The sequence below is a fragment of the Seriola lalandi genome, unplaced genomic scaffold, assembly GCF_002814215.2.
Source record: "Seriola lalandi dorsalis isolate HSWRI2012SDOR001 ecotype SW California unplaced genomic scaffold, Sedor1 jcf7180002054560, whole genome shotgun sequence".
Taxonomy (NCBI): domain Eukaryota; kingdom Metazoa; phylum Chordata; class Actinopteri; order Carangiformes; family Carangidae; genus Seriola; species Seriola lalandi.
This window is the reverse complement of record NW_019525113.1, coordinates 203,916-224,518: the sequence shown is the minus strand read 5'-3', so window position 1 is coordinate 224,518 and position 20,603 is coordinate 203,916. Positions and strand designations below refer to the sequence as shown.

General features: G+C 38.5%; 2 protein-coding genes across 3 annotated transcripts; both read right to left on the bottom strand.

Moving 5' to 3' along the window:
• Positions 1 to 728: 728 nt before the first annotated feature.
• Positions 729 to 6,055, bottom strand: sertad3 (SERTA domain containing 3). Of its 2 annotated transcripts, none has more exons than XM_023415987.2 (2): positions 5,931 to 6,055; positions 729 to 4,135 (listed from the first exon to the last, which is right to left on the bottom strand). In XM_023415987.2, exon 2 carries the CDS (start codon positions 4,126 to 4,128, stop codon positions 3,046 to 3,048), a length of 1,083 nt encoding a protein of 360 aa, XP_023271755.1. In that variant the 5' UTR covers positions 4,129 to 4,135; positions 5,931 to 6,055; the 3' UTR covers positions 729 to 3,045. The 2 variants fall into 2 exon arrangements, with proteins under 2 accessions (XP_023271755.1, XP_023271756.1); XM_023415988.2 differs by lacking the exon at positions 5,931 to 6,055 and adding an exon at positions 5,059 to 5,715.
• A 1,024-nt stretch (positions 6,056 to 7,079) lies between these two features.
• On the bottom strand, positions 7,080 to 12,161 carry blvrb (biliverdin reductase B). The gene is made up of 5 exons (XM_023416006.2): positions 11,931 to 12,161; positions 9,965 to 10,126; positions 8,806 to 8,895; positions 8,263 to 8,394; positions 7,080 to 7,715 (listed from the first exon to the last, which is right to left on the bottom strand). Exons 1-5 carry the CDS (start codon positions 12,013 to 12,015, stop codon positions 7,561 to 7,563), a joined length of 624 nt encoding a protein of 207 aa, XP_023271774.1. The 5' UTR covers positions 12,016 to 12,161; the 3' UTR covers positions 7,080 to 7,560.
• Between the last annotated feature and the right edge of the window lie 8,442 nt (positions 12,162 to 20,603).

Genomic DNA, 20,603 nt, shown 5'->3' with positions numbered 1-20,603 from the left:
TATTTCGTATAATGTGAAGTGAGTGTGCTGGATCCAGACAATGGCATCTGTCATAAAGGTACAGTACAGTATTTGTCTAATCCTTCTAATATAGGATAGGTTCTTATTTTTATAATTATGTCTTAAAAAATGATCACATGCCTATATATAAAAGAAAAGTTATTGGATGGTGATTGTTTTGTCTGTCCATACTCAACCAGGAGTCATAAAGTCATGTCCATGCTATTTTAATGTACATAAGAGCATGTATTGTTTAAGACGAACTTAAACATGTAAGGAATATTCTTCCAGCATAGGGCTTGCACAAGAATTTAAACGGAAGTTGTCTGTTTTGTTGAGATCATTGTAAGTAAGTTATTAAGATCCTGTATGGTCTTGATGTGCTCAACTCCACTTATGTCAGCCTGAAGGTGGAGAAACAAACCGGAAACTGAAACCTCTCTGATTGGAGACTTTGAGTCAGAAAACCTAAAAATCATTCATGCATGTTAAGATTCTCTAAATACACCACTGCAGCTTTTCTTCTGGGTAACAAATTCAAATATCAGATAAAGGGTGCAAACCTGCAGAAATGTGCAGGTCATAAGAAATTACCAAAATATAGTTTTTATTCATTTCCGCACTTGTCAAACCTGCAGTAATGTACTATCATAACTTTCTCTAACAGACGTGTGATGATTTTCTGCTAAAAAATTCAACCATTTTAAACAATGAAAATAAAGCACATATTTTCATTTTACGTTTTATTAAAAACTTCAGTACAGGTAAACAAATATTTCTTTAGAAAAAGTCTAAATACATAGTATCTGAGCATTCTGCCCTCGATTTCAAAACATAACCATTAAAATATTTGATAGAGAAAATAAAAGAAAATAAAATAACTGCCATGACAGTATATTAATATACCATTAGTGAATTGTCAAATATGGAATAACATTAAATTACTCATCTTGTTAACAAAATATGCCATTTATAAATAGTTTGAGACTGCATCCGCTGTTCAGAGAGGACCTTTGCATAGAGAGCAACTTTGATCCGTAAACAGGACATAATGTACAAAAATCCAACAAACAGATATCATGTGCTTCCTCAAACGATTTATTTCAGCAGTTCTCATGTCGTGCATTTTAGCAGTGTTGGTTTAAATGATAGATCAACATCAAGAACTGGCTAAGTTACAGTTAAAATACCTTTCCTTTTCCTTTAAACAATATTCATTAACAGAACTAATAGGATCCCACTTTATGTGTTTACAGGGAATAATTTGGCCAGATCATACCTGTAATGTTACTGTTTAATAAATACAGAGTAAAACATAAACCACATGCTCACATGACGGAGACTTAAAATGCATATTATTAACAAAAGTGCAATAATTCAGATGTAAACCAGACAAAACGTGTGAACTCCACTAAAACAAAAAGAAACTGACCTACTGACGAGTTAGCAACTGTTCACAGGGTAGAAGTCAGCACCATCCACACTCCATCAGCCAATGTGGCTGAGACTGTAGCACTATGATGAACGTCCAGTGGGACCAATCAATAATACTACATCTGTACAACAGAAAGTGTTGTGTAGTGGTTGTGACTTTAAATAATGTGACACGATGAGGATGTTTTGTACACATTCACAGTACTATAAATGCTCTTTTAATAACAGCATCTATTAGAAGTCATTAAATGCTCTTTCTGAGCTGGACTGTGCACGGAGCCATTACAGAACAACCACGTGTTGCTGTGTTTCCTGAGCCACACAGCTGCACTCAGGCCGACTGAGAGGAAACTTCTCAGAGGAAACAAACTAGTTTCACTTTTGTCGGCCTTCAGAGGGAACATGACTATGCTAGTCAGCTAGTTGAGCAGAATTTAAGAGTTGTGCTTTTTCCACTGAGTAATATTCCACAAGTAACTTTCTTTACTGCTAATACAGGAACACATAAATGAAATGTAATCTTACTGTACCTCCAACTACTGGTTATTGAAATATACCTGGTGATAAACTGAGGGATACAAATAAGAATCACCTAGTTAAAGATAATCCTCAAGAATTATGCACACTAGAAACTTCTTTTTTTTCATAACTGAACAAAATACTGGTTCTTATGGATTTTTTCTGGCTGAACCACTTGATATCATAAATATGTAAAAGTTTTCAATGGCTAAAAAGCACATTTTCCACAGTGCTCCTCCCGTTTTAAAATCCTGACCTGATCTCTTATATCATGCCCCTGTTATAACTGATAAATATGAGGTTAAAGGATTTCTTCACAGAAGATCTGACTTACAATATTAGTGTTTCAACCTCTCCAACTTCCAACACCAGCCAAATCACATTCTCTCAGAACTCACTCATTAACATTTTACACTTGTATTATAAGGGATTTGTCCCACATCGCCCAACGATCAATCCACTGCATGAATCAACACTAGTACGTTACTGGTTTCCGCTTTTTTCTTACTCTCGATAACTCGGGATGTTCAATGTGAACGCAGGATCACTTGAAGCTGTGATGCATTTGACAAATTTTAAGGCTGAAACAGTTGTCTCTTCACACTTGGCAACTTCTCATTTTCTGAATAAAAAATGAGTTCTGCAGTCAGGCACCACCCTTCTTTAGTTCCAATTAGCTGAGTCACACTGAAAACTGTAATATGCTTTTCAGCAGTTCATTATGCACTGACTCACTGCTTATCTGTTGAGCCTTATCTGGCATTCATTTTTGCCAGAAACAAATTCTTCGTGTTCCTTTTTTGTGTTTCATGTTACAATAAGAGCTGCCAGATGCATCACAGCTTGCTAGCCTACTTGTGGAGCATTTTCTATCTTAGACATGAACCATTTCTACATTTCTAGAACATTCTTACTACTTTCTAAAGCCCATAATACACAATTTCTTGAGCAACATGTAAAGACAACAAAGAGAATATTCGACATGTTTGACAGTCCCGCCCTTTGCCTTAATAATTCAGTTTTTGTCCACTAAGTTAGTGAATGGTGTTCCTATTGAAGTGGATTTCTCAAAGTATGATTAAGATGAGGCCATCAGGACTCCACCAGGATCTCCATAAGATGCTCCAACTCAAGTCCCTCTCTCACATGATTATGACCAGAGAAGGGAGAGGATGGTGGCGAAGAGATAGAAGGTGAAGAAGATGATGAGGAAGACAATGGGCTGAATGAGGAGAATGAAGGGAGGCACTTCAGATTCTGGTTGAGAGAGAGAGAAAAGGGGTGTGAGGAGGAAGAGGAGGGAGAGAAAGGTGGCAGGTAGCGGAGGAGATCATCCCCTGCTGGGTATCCACCTCCACTGCCTCTAAGCCCAAGCACTCCCATGTCCCTCTCCAGCAGGGACGTGTCTATATCCTGGAAAAGATCCTCCACAGTGAGATCACTGAGGTAGCTGGACCTCATCACCTCCATGTTGCTCTCTCGTACCCTGCACTCCTCCTGCTGCTCCCAGCTGCCCCCATAACCTCTGACTTCCTGTTTTACCCACGCCACACTTCCCTCAGGCCTCGACAGGTTCTCCAGGGACCGGAGAGGTGTCCGTGGAGCTGCCTGAGGGCTCCCGTCAATGGTAGAGTCCAGTGCAGTGAGAATGGAGGAAATGGCAGCTGAGAGGGAGAAATCAGGATCAGTGGACATTGATCCCCAGTCCTCATCTTCGTCTCCTACAGACATAGGGACATTTGATGTATTCATGTGGCAGCTTGCAAGATACCTACTTGTAACACAATTTGACATGTAATTTGAGGAAACCAGATGGCAGCTGGTAAGTGCTGAGTGGCTGTTAGTAACTGCGACTGCAGAGTGATGTTTTGCTGCAGGAACTCCGGTGAAAATACTCTCCCACTCTTTCGCCTGGAATGCAGGTGAAGAGCTGCAAGGTGACACTTCCCTGTCTACAGAGGGTGCCATGCAAGCCTCTAGGCTAATCTGCCGCAGTGTGTTGGCTATCAGAACGGACCTCCGCAGACTGGGTTCAGGAAGCTCCTGGCCACGTTGATACTTGCTCAGGGAAACTGAGAACACAAACTGTCGTTGGCTCTCCCAGGTTGGGCTGGTCCTGTCAGAAACCTCCACATCCTCTGGTGGGAATTTACGCTTCTGCCCCTTCATGATCATCTTTAAACTGCAAAGGAAGGCATAAACTGTTAAACTGACCTGAATTACAGCCATAAAATAAATAACAGTAACAGTTATAACAGTGTAAACGTTTTATAGATGTATCAGTTTCTCAGTTTTGCCCTCAGTAAAGGAATGTGAGATTTTTCAAATTCAAATGCTCTTATAATAATATCAAAACACTGATGTAACATACATAACATATGAATACAATTTTTAAGTGTCAAAACAAGTAGTCGCTCAATAGTAACTTCTCCAGCACAAATAAACAATAACGCTTCTCAAGGATTGGGAGGATATTTTTGCTTTTTGATCACTGTGTTAAGTTTTTTTTTTTTTTTTGCTGTTGTTCCAAACCTAAGTCATCACTTATCACACAGCTTACGATAAACATCTGTCATGATCTAATGTAGCTACTAATCATCAATTGTAATTATTGAAAATTGCAGCCATAGACTAATACATCATAGGCAGTAAAAAGTACTTTGAAATAATATATTTACAACGAATGTTTTAAATAAATAAGACTGAGCAGAGTTCAATAGGACATAAGTCATTATCTTCAGTGTTTGTTAATTACTATTTTCAAAGATATGGCAAAACTAGTGCATTATAGATTAACTCTACTACTGATAACACGAATATTAAATTAACTGCGTTACCTAAATTTGATCATTTTATTTTTCATCAGAGTTTTCTATGAACTGAGTCATCCAGTGACTAAATGTGGGTTGGGGGTTGTAACGTTAGCTTCATCGTGTAGGAGGGAAACAGAAAACTTCTCAAACGAAGCCATTTAGTAGCAACGTAAATTAACTAAGACTAACTTGAATCATCATTATAACCGACACGAACACGAGTAGCGTAGTTAAACCACCAGCGGGTTAACTTTAAACAGTTTAAAAGTAAGGTATCTTTAAACAAACCGACCTGTTGAATCACTTCCCGTCTCTCGAGACAGTCGTTGTTGGATAAAGTTTCGTTATCCGGCTTCCTCCTCGACCCAAAAAACTAATTTAATTTGACACGAATTGCTCAACTCATTTAGAAATTAGTCGGTGATTAAAAAGTAATTTAAAACAATTTTTTCGGTTTAAAACTTTAAATGTTACAGCTGAGATTCGCTAACCGACTGACTCGCTCTTCTCCCGCCCGTGATTTGAGTTTCACGCCAAAAGGTTTGCAGTTGGGGGCTGGATGTAACTATGTGCATTATGGGTAATGGAGTTTTATTACGTTACATTCCAAGAGTAATTTCACACTACAAATCCGCATGAAATACATGTTTGTAAACAGTATTACAAACATGATGATACAATTACAATTCATATTATATGTAGACCTGTTAATGCACTCCTGTCCTGATTACTGCCCCCCAAACCGGATTGTCAAGCTTATTATTATGTAATTTACATAGCACTAATTCCTAAATGATTACATCAACGATCCCCATTCTCCTATTGGCTTTGAACGACTAATTAGTTTACTAATTACGACAATGGTGTGTTAAACACTAACACAAACGTTATCAAATGGGGATTCCAGTCAGCATGTCTTATCGTTTAACGTTTAAATTAAAGTTATTGTTACAAAAGACTTGTGAGAGATCAGGCTACCGGACTGATCAGCAAACCAACACAGTCCAAGAGATTTGGAAATGTAGATATTACAACGCGATATCGACATATCAGAAACGTCTGCATCCTAAAAATGTACACGTCCACAAGAGAAGTACATTTTATCTCTAATAAAGTGTGCAGTCGTCCAAATCAATCTTATTTCAAACAGAGTCTATCATTTACCTGAGAGCTGCAGGCGCCAGAGAGGAAAACGGTCAGTGGACTCTCTTCTGTCGTAACCCACCTACATGTCAAATCTTTTCTGTTTCGATTTAAATTCCTCCACTAGACTTCTCACCATACGAAGAACCAGCGATTCAACTTTGAAAAAACACATTGGCTCCTCCTCCTCAGCTTGAGCATTGGACAGCAGAGAAAAACATCCAGTGATCAGAGCGTAAAGCAACTACTGGTAGTCTCTTTCAAAATAAACACCCAGAAAGGCGAACAACAGCAACAACTTTAATATAATATAATATAATATGCTTTATTTTTTATAGTTGCAACACATCTCCCAGAATCAATATAGGACTATAGTAAGAAACGGGGGCAATGACTGGAACTGGTGTGTTTCAGTGATGTACTGGGCACCAACATTAATATGATAACACAAGCATAAGGGTTAAAGGCCTCTATAAATTAAGCTTTTATTTTGAAGGCATCCTGGTATTAAGATTGCGCTCCTTGGTTCACTTGACACATTTTTGTCAGAGGGAGTTGCACAACAGATACACATGCCACTCATCTGACTCTCACAGGGACATGAGACACAGCAGATCAGAAAAGTGGTTCAGTACGTAGTTTTATATCAAAACCCAACGAAAACATCAAATGGGAGCAAAAACTCACATTAAATTACATTGCTACCACGTGAAGGGACAGAAATAACTCATCCTCATTCATTTTCTGTGGAAACCCATTCTATCATTTTATCTTGAACATAACAGATTACTGTGCTCAGTTTTGATTTGGTTTCGATTTGCTGTTATCCCTCAATCTGAAAATAAAATGGGATAAAGAAAACATGGTGACCATTTTATAGAGCATCACTCAGTTGCAAAACTTTGGAGGGTGCTTTAAACTGACGTACTTCCTGCAAGGATGCCACTCTGGCCCTTTCACAGTGATCAAAATCTATCTGGGTAACTGTTAGTTGTCTGTAAAAAGAGTTACTTTTCACCCCTGATCTACCTTATCAGTCATTTTCTGTGTTTGGTTAAACTAGAGTTAGGTAGATTACTGTATATAATAGTATTATTAATTCATAGTTGTTGTGTCACCCCTGCAACAAATAGCCTGCAGGTATATGCTCATTCACATGACACCTCACTCTTTTGTACAAAAGTCTTTTATTTTCAACAGCCATAAAAAGAGACCTACTGTAGATCAAAACAGCAACAGTAGGCATCACCTGATTTTATGTTCAATGATGGGAAACAATATATTCAGTATGTAAAGACTGTTCTCGTGAAAAGACAGACATGATGTTATGAAATGTATACAGCTATAGCAAAAGCAGCTGTGCAGTTGTGCACTTGTTTTAAAATATCTCCCCTATGTGCCACTGATAATAAATTTAAAATGAATATAAAAATATAACAACACAAAGCAAAAGCTGCACAATCATGATCATAAAAGCGAAAACAGCAAAGAATTATTGGTTTATTTAAAAACAAAAAACAAATATATTTCCTTCATTTATCTCTTAGCACACACAAATATTTTTTGTATTTTGAGTGTTTTGGTGAAAATAAAGAATGGCAATCAGTGACAGGAAGAAATGAGGAGGGCGTCAGCAGTGTTTCATTCAGGATTATTTGTACTCTCCCCACACTCCAACAGTCTTGCCATCCCACTCTGAGGTAGACAGACACTTAACGAAGAAATGTCCCAGGTCATGTTTAGAGATGGCTCTTCCTTTCAGCATGTTTTCTGCTGTCATGTAACGCTCTGTCAGAGGGAGGTCACCTGGAGAGCCAAACAAAAAATTTTATATAAGATAACATATCACTGCCCTCTATAACGGCAGTTAATAGAAAAAACAACCAGTCAAAGGTGTGATAGAGAGACATATTTCAAAGTTAAACAACAGAAAATTATTTTTTATTGTCTTGAACCATGTCACACACTTACTAAACTAAAGAAAGTCTAAAATTATTCATGAGTGAAAGTAAATTTCTTTCCTGTTTTTGTTTTTTCAACTATGTAAAAGTTTTTGCCTTTGCCTCTGATTTTGCCCTTTTGTGTTTTTTCTTAACTTCTTCTTTGGAGCAGATTTACGTTGTGTGTAAAGTCCAGTGTCAAAGTGTCCAATGTTTTTTATTATTATTAAAACTTTCATAAGGTTGTAATGACAAAACTCTGTGTATATAGATCATAAAAAGGTGCTTGGAACTTGGTATCCATTAGATTAGCAGATTGGCTAACTGCAGCACTTTTATGTCAGCAATACATTTTGAAAGTTTTCTCCCACTTTTGTTTGGAATAAAGATCTTAGTTTCTACTTCCTACAGACCTGCGATGTGAGGAGGCATGACGGCCACGTAATCCAGCCCCGACGTTTTCAGCACCGTGTGCATCCTGTCATGGTCCTCTGTCACAGGGACCAGACGGGGCGGGACTTTGGAGCGATCCCACAGCAGGAAGGCTGGAAGGGAGGAAAGATGAAGAAAAGAGTGAAGAGGAAAAAAATGGAGGAGAGAAGAGAAGGAAAGAAGGATGAATTAAGGCAGTGGACAGAGTGAAAGAAAGGGAAGAAGAGGACAGTGATGAGATAAAGGAATGGAAAGGGAGTGGAGATGAAACAGAAGAAAAAAGAAGAAGAGAGAAGTGGAGGGGTTTGCTTCCAGCTGTCTCCCATTGCACAGATGTTTGTCACATATTTATTCACTTCCTTTGTCTTCTACTTTTGATTGGCTTTCATTATCACTCTCCGAAACGGAGAAAGGGCAATTCAGCAAGTGACAGGAAAATGTGTATGCAGGAGATTCAAATTCATTTCTCTTTACTTTGACCACTTGATCTACTTCATTAGTATTTTTATAACAGTGAGTCATACCTGACATGCAGCCGACCACCTTGCGGATTCCACGAGCCTTCATGGCCTCCAGGATATTCTTGGTTCCTTCAGACATCATGGTGGTGGGACCTGAGCGAACATCAGAAAAAAACATTAGGGACTGTACTGAGGTGAAAAGTACATAAATATTCCAAAACTGTACTTTCTAGGTTTAGTTTTGAGGCACTGACACTTTACTCAAGTACAGTATATTTCCACTGGGAGGTACTATACATTTGCTCCACTGTATTTGAGAGAGCTACACAATTACAGAGTAGAGCATATACATGAAAACAGTAAAATAAATATGTGTTAGTAAATGGATTATTTAGTAGACAAACATTAAAAGATGTCTTCCAAGTTACTGTATAAATCATTTACAAGTGAAAGGAAGTGTTCTGTTATTGAATAGAAAGTTTGAGTGCAGGACTTTTACTGTAAATCAATGACTTTTCTACTACAGCGTTGATACTGTTGATAAATAAAGTCCTGATATTTTTACCTTTTTTGGAACTCTATCTTGTATCTATGTTATCTGCATGTTACTTTGTGTGTACGTTTATTTATCTACAGTTAATCCATTTGTCATTTATTGAATCAGGGAAATGTTGGCCTTGAGAACTACATGCACATTCTCTTTAGTGTAGTGTGACACTGTAAATGCCATGCTCTGTTTTATTTCCAGTGTTTAAGATTGTGTCAAACTTATACAATGATGTCACACAGGGTTGAATGTTGTGTAAGTCTTGTGGCGCCCTCTGGTGAATATATTACATTATTACACCATTAAAAACTACAATCCTTGTGTAAGGGGAACAGTTATGTAAGGAAAGGTGAACTTTAACAATCATACATTGACTAGTCAGTGTGAACATGCAAGAAGAGCCTAAAGCAACAACAGTAAGAAAAATGCTGCAACTTTAGGCCAGTAAAATTCAAAATCACATAGATAAATCCAAAGCATGTGTGAAAATCGAATAATCCAAGTATGCAAATGAAATTTAGCAATAAAAGATTTAGAAACTGCAAACTAAATTATAAGTTTTATTATTGCAATGCCATTAGAGTTTTTATCAGCCTAGACAAAACTTGAACTATGTTTTCTTCTCTTATAATATTTGCTGGGTTGTGTGTCTTTCTTCGAACTGTGGAGTCTTACTGAGGTCGTTCCTGGTGCCAAGGATGATGATGACAGCATCCTGGCCCTCCATGGTCACTTTCACATCCTCTTTATTCAATACATCTCCCACCACCACTCTGGACGCCTTGTGGTCAGAAGGCAGCTTGGCAGGGTCCCGCACCAGCACTGTCACATTGTATCCTGGAGGAGGAGGACACATGGAAATGAAACAGTAGCAACACGACCTCACAGCATCATTACCATCATATTTACAGATATGATATTGTATCTTTGCAAAGTCTTATATATGTAATGATTATGCAATCTCAGGCCATTTAAATGTACTGCTACCACAGTGGTTATATTTCATAACTCTACAGGACTTCTTCATATCTTACACAATATTGAATGTTTTCCATTAAGATAATGCAGAAGAGAAAGTGGACAGAAAGTTTAGACTATTTGGATAGAGCCTTAATTTTCAATTTATCGCTTAAGATTAGCAAATGTTTTCACATCGCAAATTTTTGGTTTTATGTCCCTTTTCACGTTGCTCCAATTCAGTACTATGAAAAAGTTTAACTTAAGACTCCTATCTTGATGATGACTGTATGAACTCTGCAGGAAAGTTACATGTGACAGTAGTACAGTCAGATTCAGAATTACTTTTATCCAGCAACTATGAGAGCAGGGATTACTTCAACTGTTTCAGGGGATGGCCCAGAAACCCTCATACTGAACTGTCACTTTCACCTGACTGGTTACAGTGCAGTAAACATGGCGAGACTGACTGTGAAATTCAATGACATGACATGGTTTCAACCTGTGACTGCTCTGTATTCTGTCTTTAATAACTTCACCACCTACATGAGGGGGATCCCACCCCTCCTGTACAGGCAAGATAGTGAACATCTTTAACTATCAGCTGTGTCACAATCTGCTGTGACTCAGCACAATGCTCCTCTGTAACGTCTAACATGACTCAACATTTTTTTTCACCCCATGGTGAGCAGGAAAGGAGGAAATGAAAATGGTGCTAAATCAATCATATGACATGATATATGTGATTGTGTATGTGTTTGTGTATGTGATTTGTGTGAGTGTGTGGGTCTGTCTATAGTTTATGTTTTTGAATATCTTTAAGGATTGCAGCCAAAAATAGAGCAAATTAAGTCTGGGACTTGCAGTTTAAGCCATAATCCAGTGTTAATTTATAAATAAAGAACAAATCAGTCAGTACTATATTTAAGAAACCATTCCACCTCTAAAATGTATTCTTTAAATTACAGCATATTAAATTTGTTACAATCTTCAAAAGCAATTAAAGTAGGGCTGACCCCTGTTGACAAAATCAAATACCACCATAGTTTTGACCTTAGATCTTGATATGGTTATATGGTGATATACTGTTTTAAAGATGACTGCTGGTGCTTTCTAAAGACATGAACACAGGGAAGAAAAAAAAATAGTAATGTGGACTAAACTCTGAATCTGAAAAATGAAAAGTTAAGCTATAGGCTGCTGTACCACAATTTTACAATAAGCACAATTACGTAACTTTATTTGAATTATATTGATTTATAACCCAGCTATAAAGCCATAGCAGAAGAGCATAAGTCCACAACTTGACACAGTGAAGCCTGAAGTTATATAATTATCAATAGTATCATCGATCATCTGATATAAGGTTATTATTAACCACTAAAGCAAACAGCTGATCAACTTCTTGATTGATCATTAGACTGAGTTTATGCTCTTTTTTGACTCCTGTAGGTGCACAGACAGCCGATCATATGTATCAGGACAGTTAACAAACTGGAGGGTGAAAACTTTGACCAGAACAGACACCACTTATTCTCTCTGACCTGCAAACTGCAGCTGAACACAATATAATGACACCGATGTTACTGTGTGTCCATACTACACAGTTTAACCAGCAGAAGGCACCGATACATTAACTGATCTATTCTAATATATTCTTTTCTACTCTACTCTCATTCCTCACCTGCAGACACCGCTAGCGGCAGAGTCGCCAGTCCGGTCATTCCCGTGGCTCCAAATATCGCGACGTTTTTGATCGACTCTGACATTGTTTGTAACAAGCGAGGTCACGACACAGCAACAAATTGTTGGCTAAACTGTGTCCGAAGCAGAGGGTGCTTTCACTTCAAAATAAAACTTGACATGTGAAGACACGAGCTTTAAGGTGACAGGAAGGGTCACTCTGCCGCCGCTTCTCAAACTCCTCCCCCCGCACAGAGAGTTAAAGGAGCCCTGCTGATCATTCATCCCTGTTACAGCCAGCCTGTTACTACGCTGACATGGGATGGATCTTGTACCTAAAACAGCAATACCACAATTTCAAAACACTCAGATGAAAATTGTCAAGTGTCCTTGAATTGTCTTTGATTAAATAAATATCCAATTTAGTAACAATTCAGATCGTCATGTTGGCAAAATAGCAAAGTTTTATTTTAAGGACCTTAAAAAGTTACTTCATCTCATTAACTCAGTATTCTGAAATCCTGCTTAGATCCCTGGTGGTCACCACTACATTGGTTTGCATAAATTAGCATATCTCAAGCACACCTGTGACTACATGTGCCAGGTGAAATTAATTATACCATTTGCTTGTTTTCAAGTTGTATGCATAAAGCCTCAATTGTCCCCCTATGTGGATGCGCACATGGACAGCTGCGGACACCATGTACAATCTAGTTGTTCTTATAGAGGGCTGCAGGGATGATATATTTTTGTAGGTCACTCTGTCTCCCTCCCCACTCACTCGCAACCTTGGAGTCATTTTGAACACCATGTCAATCAAATCACCAGAACTGCCTTTTTCCACCTAAAAAACATAGCTTGTCTCCTCCCATCACTCTCCTTCTCTGCTGCCAAAACTTTGATCCATGCCTTCATCATATCCAGGATAAACTACCGCAACAGCATTCTCTTTGGCTCATCATCCAAAGTCGTAAATAAACTCCAGTATATCTCTTTTATCACCTCATAGAGTATTCCTATTACAATTGTCTTTTCCCATTTTAAAGAAGCAATTTCCCCTTCTTTGCTTTGTATTTTCTGTGATAGTGTAGTAATTTGGATACTGTCCCAGTAAGGTCCTCTCTCCTTCTCTAGATCTCTTGTAGTCTGAGCCTGTTTCTTATCTAATTTCCAGATCTTTGTACCTTAATCTGTTTTCAGATCTAGAGTTCACCAATTGTCTTCTTTCTTTTTCAATGACAGTTAATTCTTTTCTTTATCCATTAGCTCTTTTTGCAGGTTGTCCACTACCATTTTGACTCATAATAGCTTAAAATCATGACTGGGGTTTTTATTGATGTATTTTATGTTTTACAATAAATATGAAAATGCCTTCAGCTTGTTAACCAAATACCTTATTTCAGCCATCTCTTCAAAGACCCATCCACTTTGGGACCAGGGAACCAGAAGTGCAAAAATGCTAATTTCCGGGTTTTAAGACTAAGTCTTGTAGCTCTCTATTGGCTGTCACGCAACCCCAAAGCCCCTCCCACTTCGTCTATGGCAGAGGCTTTAAAAAGGGGAAGGAAGGGACGACACAGAAAGTCGGTTAGTTAGTCACTTAAATTGTCAGTTAGTTAGCTAGCTAGCTGGCTAATTAGTTAGCTAGTTACACCACTTTAACCACCATGAATAAGGTATGTTAAACCTAAGTCAGAAACTTAACTCATAACAGTACGTCGGTTTTAGGGCCGGTTAACATTTGGATAGCTAGCCTTGAAAATACAATGAAACTATCATAGACTTGAATTTAACTAACGGTTAAAGTAACTACAAACACTTGAAACTCGTATATTTCTTCTTTGTATTTCCTTACACAACAATACGGTTTGAAAACTTTGAACTTGACTTCTTTCGTCTTTAAACCACATCTGCTGCTGTAAAACACGGCCTCTTGCGGCTTCTCGCTAAAATGTACCACTGACAGTCTCTCTCCCTCCCCCTCCCTTCCCCGTCCCTCTCTCTGCTCGCCGCACTGATGCTGATATTTCTCTCCAGCATCACCAGCGGAGAGGAGGAGGAGGAGGAAGGGAGGTTGTGTCAGGTGGAAACGGGTATCTCTATGGATGTCATCACTACCTTCCACCGGCTCGCATCCTCAGCACCGACAGCATTTCCCAGCCGGCGGTCACCGCTGCAGACACGCAGCGCCCTTTTCATGCACCGAGGCTGTGTATTTCCACGGTACAGACTCCCCGGACTGCTTCTGTAATTGCTCAGACAAACCACTTCCTCTTAGAGTAAGGACTAATCGAGGGAAGACCCTGCTGGAATAAAAGCGGAGCGTCCGTCTCCTCCATTGATAAACCGCTATCATCGATTCAGCCCAAAGACGTCTTGGTATAACAGGAGGACAAAACCAATCCAAAAAACTGACTCTGAAGCTGAAGGTAAGGCCGACAGAATGACGACAGAATGATTCCTTACTGCATGGGATGTCGTTTCATTTTGTCATTCCCTGTGCGAGAGCAAGGAGTCGAGGTGCACGGTGTTTTTTCCTTTTTTGCAGGGACGCCGGCCTGCATTTGGGTGCAGGGTACCGCAGTGATCCGGTGGGGGGACGCGCTGTTTCATGTCTGTTTTTACCGACATGTGTTACAAGATGTATGCCTGAGAAAGTATTTATGATTCCTGCCAAAGCTGATTGTATCATTTGAAAGGGTAAATTGGTTAAGATGCAGAATAGCGGCCTAGTGAATGGGCTGTGGCATGTTGTTGCATCTTATACCGGCTCACTTCAGGCTTATATGTCCTATAACTTTAAATAACTGATGGATACGATGGCTGCTCTTGTCCTCTGGCAAAATGTGCCTCAATGCAACTAGAAAAAGAACTTTCCATCGGTAATTCTCTACACTAATACTATATATTCCTGCAGGAAGTTATGGAATGTCTGTGGTCTCACTATGTGACCTTATATTACTTTGCCATTTCTGTCCCTTATGGTATCAGTTATTGTTGAATCCTGAGGGGGATTTTGCTATTCTTAGGGGGTACATTTATTCAGATTATTTGTATGCTTTAGTGACACAAGGCAAACAACAGCACAGCTTACTTTAGCAACTCAAGGAGCAGATGCGCTGTAGCTTGTCAAGTCTTAATGTGGTCTGTTTGATCACAGCTGCAGTGAAAGGTGACTACTACCTCAGTTTTGCATCGAGATTACTGGCTATTGGATATGGTTGCTGTGCTAGCGCTGCTGTTGAGAGCTCATACGAAGGTGTGCAGGCAGGTGCAGGTTAGTTGGTGAGCTTTGGGTAGTTGGTGCAAGATGTGTGTTTGTGTGTATATGTGTTTGATGGAGGTGAACAGGAAAGAAAAGGGGAAAACAGACAAGTATGCTATTTTTAAAGGCAGTCACAATGAAGATGATTTTCTCACACTAATACTCCTAGGGGGGTTCATAATGGCCTATAATACACAAATGATAAATGATTTATACGTTATTGTAGTTTATGGAAGTTTAAGTCCTATGCTGTTCCTAAACAATTTCTGTATCACACCTGCAGGGGATTGTAGTGTGTCTGTGATTCTCAAATCTATTACACTTTATACTATTACATCTTGTCCATTATCACTGATATTTATACAATGCAATAATATTAAACAGAGTACAGTAATTATAGTAAGTTTTATATTGCTAAATATTATACTCCATACTGTACATACATACGTATACTAAGTACAGTAGTATTACGAAAATACAGTGGTATACCATTATTAGTGTATATCACAATGTATACTGCCCAGCTTTATTACAGTATAGAGCTCTTTTCGACACTCTTCTTCTTGTCGTCCCTGTCTTGTCTGGATGATAGACAGCCTCTCATGGATACTGAAGCTCTCTGCTGGTACTCTTGTTTATCGGACCACAAGGTGACTGTTTTGACTTGCCAACTCTAAACTGGGCGTTGACTGCTGCGCTTGCTTACAGATGTTGTTTCATTCTACTGAGGTGAAGTGAATGGAAGTGACTCAGTGCAGTGTGTAAAGTGTGGACTGTGTGACGTCACAGTGAAGGATTGTGTGTGTGTGTGCGTTGTGTTGCGTTAATAGTAAGGTTAAATTAAGGTCAGAATAATGGTTACATTTAAGGTTAGCTAGCTTAGGCTCTCGTGAAGCAGCTCAGGCTGTCAGACTACACAAATGTCAGACATTTTCCACAAATGTGTCAAATTCATTGTGTTGCTCAGTTGGCATTTAAATAGCAGCCTTGCAGGGCATTTACTGTGAATCAACCCAAAGCCATTCAATGTACATTTTAATCTTTGTTTGTGACTACCAGCTACTAAATACATGTGAATTTGTACATATTTCATAGCTTAGTTATAGACAGACCATTAAAAACACTACACAGGAGAAAAAAACTTCACCTCAGCTCTAAAAAGACAGCAAAGCAGAAAAGAGAGTTAGATGAACAGTGAGAACGGAAACATAAAAATACAGCAAAACTGTGAACAGTATACTCCATCATGCTAGATGGTGTTTTACAAGCACTACACACAGTGTAGTAGTTCTCCAAAGTTTTATTCCATATCTAGGATGTCTCTTACAATACCATTTTTTGCTGTTGAACTTTTGCCTGTTGTTTTTGTTTATAACATCAGTCACTAGATTAATAGAGTTATGTAGATTAATGTACATACCATGTAATCATTATATACAGAAAGGGAGTTTAGTGACATTGGTTGATAGCCAAACTGACAAACAGTTCATACTGGCAAACAGAAATATATAATAATAATAATAATACAGGGCCTAATATATAATCATATGCAAGGCACCCTGCACTATAGTTGAACATGCATTATCTCTTAGTAAGTTTAACTTTAATTCATTTGTACATAATGTGATGAAAAAAAAAATTTTGTATCAGGAAAAGTGCATTAGATGACTGACATTGTCATGGAGAATAATGAGGTTTCTTTAACTTTCTTCTGACCCTCCAGAGAGAGTTGAATTGATACTTGGCCATTAGATCAATCGATAGAAATTCCAGAAGCTGAGCATGATCCTCTCAATTGTCGATAGGCAGATTACATTTTTACTATATTGCAGAGGTTATGATAAATGTCCCCAAGATGTTTTGACGATATTGATCAGGATTTGTGTGTGTGTGTGTGTGTGTGTGTGTGTGTGTGTGTGTGTGTGTGTGTGTGTGTGTGTGTGTGTGGGGACTGAGGGTCTGGTCCCCATTAAGTCTTTGAGAAACAGAGACACAGAGCTGCTGCCACTGACTGATTAACACTGGCAGCTGTCTGTCTGTCTCTCTCTCTCTCTCTCTCTCTCTCTCCCTCCTCTCCCTTCATCTTTCTTGTGACATGCCTGTCTCTCTTTTGCTCCCCTTTCTTTCTTTTTCCCAAATTCTCTCTATTTTACCTCTCTTTTTCCATGTCCTTCTTTCTGTTTCTCTGTAACATCTCCTTTCTATAACATCGCAGTCTGTTTTTCTTTCTATATATAACCTTCTATCTTACTCCATTACTCTCTCTCCATGTCTTTTGATTATGCCTGCCTCTCTTACTCTCTCTGTCTGTTCTAAATCTAACCTCTAAATCTAAAGAGATGGACAGTCAGAAATCCTTGATCTACATTAGGCTATTATTGGATCATTAGTAAACTTATGTGCTCAGAGAAAAAACACAAACAATAGAACATCATCACTGAAATTGTTCCCATTTCTGAAGAATTCATCATAGAGTGGTAGGTACACAGGATGTATGGCAGGAATGTGTGAGGAAGAAGTGAGGGGTTAGTGTGTTTTCAACCATATTTAGGTGAATTTCTTGTTGGACCTGGGTGCCAGTTGGATGTTAGAAATCTATAGATGAAACATGGACACACATGCAATTTAATATATTCACCACAAATTACAGTTTCCCGTGCCACAATACAGTGTAAAATAATGGTCTCATTTTAATGCTCCTGTTCTTATTAGTAGAGTCCTTACATCTCCCAAGTGGACATCCATGGTAACACCAACTATCTTTGATGGAAGGATTAATTGTAACTGAATTGTATCTGTGCTGGTACCTTCAGTCAAGTTCATGTTAAGTTAGTCAGTATTGTAAAATCCACCCTGGTAGTTCTTGGGACATCAGAACCTCTGGAGTAGGGACTTTTTGGGAGACAAGAACTATGACCAACTAACCAAAGCTGGAACTAAGTTAATTGAAAAGTTTCTTGGATAATGCTCCTGAAGCTCATACAGGCCGTTAGCACAAGATCAGAAAATACACATATATGATTTTGGAGCAAGTCATATTTTAGTAACTACTCAAATCCCATTAGTTGCTAAAACCTGAAATGGACTTTTGGTTTTGTCTTCTAGTGTGCATCTACAGTATTTGGGAATGCATGACATGAATTAGAATCTTAAGAGACTAAACCTGTGTAAGTACATATATGTTTGCCACATTTGCTCTTTTTCACTACCATCCTTCTTGATAGTCAGTTTTATACTGTATATTAACAATCGTTAGCTTCCCAGGACCAGCAGTCTTTGGACACTGAACAGACTTTGGCCGCTGAACAGACTACTGTTGGTGACTGAACTGCTTCATTGCAGAATTTTCAGGGTTAAGTGCTTGTTTCAAGGACACCTGATGTCGGCATGTACTGAAAAGATTAGAGTATTGTCACTCTTTGGTAGTATGGAGGCATCATGCCAAATGCTAATAGCCAAAACACAAGAGTGGAGGCTGGACAGAGAGGATAGGTGGTGAGGACAAAGGGAGGAATGGGAATTGAGGGAAAGGACAGTTTAAAAAGTGTGAAGGATAATAAAAGGAGAGAGTAGAGAGGTGGGGGGCTGACGCTTTCATTACACCATTGGTGTAACAGTGATTTATTGTCGATACCAACAGCGACAGCATAGCTGGGCAGAGAAGGCAATAATAACACTGAGTGGTTGAGAGGAGAATGCATGATGACATGCATGCACACACGCACACATGCACTCACAATAGTGCTGACACCACTAGGTCATTGATAGTGAATAGTACATCAATAGAAAATTAATCAGTGATAATTTGATAATTAATTAATCGCATAAGTCATTTATCAAAATAATATGTGAACATTGTCTTGTTTCTACTTCTCAAATGTGTTGAATTAAGCACATCATTTTAAGATAAGACGACTATCTAGTCTCTCAGTCAAGGTTTAGTTACAACTCTGGACTAATGCAGGATGGATTGACACTGACTATCGATTAAATGTTGAATTTAAAATGTTGATTAGCTGGGCACCCTGGGCAATATGGATGCACATCTCATGAAATAATAACCATCATGTATTCAATAAAGCCGTAGTATAAATAGTATTTTATTTTGAACAATTTCTTAAAGGAAATGTGGCGTAGCCTATTTGAATGGGGCTGATGGAGCTGATAAAATTAATTAGGCTGCAGCCATAGCCTATAGGCTTATGTTTACATTGTATAGGTTAAGCTAAGTCTGGTGTGACTGTGTGGCAAAAACCTGTTTTTTCATACAGATAATTGATCAGGAATCGATACAGCATTGGTATCAATAAAATCTTATCATTTTCCACTCCTACCAATTAGAAAAACGACTTGGTGTCACCAACACTCCATTATCTTGGTTGAAATCCTACCTCCCAGCTGGAAAACAGTTTGTTTTCATTAGTAGCTTTAAGTCTCCCACGTCCCCCCTTTCCCATGGCGTTCCCTAGGCCTCAGTTCTTGGACCATTACTGTTTACTGTTTACATTCTCCCTCTTCCTGATGACTCACAACATTATATTCACACCAAGCCCACGACACTCTGCCATCATCCAACCTGATAGACTGCTTAACCCATGAAGACCTAAGGTAACCTCTAAAAAGTGTTTTAATCCTAAGAATTGCCGGAAAACAACTTGACATTCACTAAAACCATTATTGCTCAGAATCTGACGCAGATAGAAACATGAAGTAAAAACCAGTTGATAGCCTAAACCTTTGACTTTTATTATAAATCATTGGCTTTACCTTGGAAACTGGATATGGCTGAAAAATAGGCAATAAAATCTATTATTATTATTAGTATTAGTATTATTAGTATAAGTAAAGTAAAGAGAACAACTACTGAAAGAGTTCTAACAGAGCTGAAGTTGAATCACATAAACACACTCAATTCAACCGGGGGGGGGGGCAAAGATGGCCACCCTGAATATAGAACATTTCTTTTTAGACGCTGTCCTATAAACCACGATGAGGTTAGGTTTGGGTCCACCTAGAGAAAAAATAATGCCTCAGATGATCTAGATTCAGTCCTAAAAGTGATAGATGAGAAGACTTCTCTGGTGCTAAGTGTTCATTCCTGCTGCGCTGTCTTTCCTAGAGTTGGATGGTCAAACAGTATGAGTGGAACATGAAATTTTCCTTGTTCCTAGTTTGAGGTTCTGCTATCACCTCACACTAACTACCTTGTTCATTCTGTGTTTTAGGGCTGAATCATATATTGAATCGTATGATCATTGATTGTTCTGCGCAGTATTTTCTCAATTAATCAATTCCAAGTGACTTATTTAAATTTGCTTGTTTTGTTCAGTGAACAATCCAAAATCCAAATATATCTTAATTTACTATCAATAATCATAATAAAAGCCAGCAATTCCAAGCATTTATTGA

What these genes read in the sequence shown, in the direction of transcription:
- sertad3 (XM_023415987.2), bottom strand. Translation starts at nt 4,128, where the DNA reads ATGATCATGAAGGGGCAGAAGCGTAAATTCCCACCAGAGGATGTGGAG.
- blvrb (XM_023416006.2), bottom strand. Translation starts at nt 12,015, where the DNA reads ATGTCAGAGTCGATCAAAAACGTCGCGATATTTGGAGCCACGGGAATG. An exon ending in GCCGCTAGCGGTGTCTGCAG is followed by an intron (nt 10,127 to 11,930) that starts GTGAGGAATGAG and finishes CTCCTCCTCCAG; the next exon opens with GATACAATGTGACAGTGCTG. An exon ending in CATGCCTCCTCACATCGCAG is followed by an intron (nt 7,716 to 8,262) that starts GTCTGTAGGAAG and finishes TTGGCTCTCCAG; the next exon opens with GTGACCTCCCTCTGACAGAG.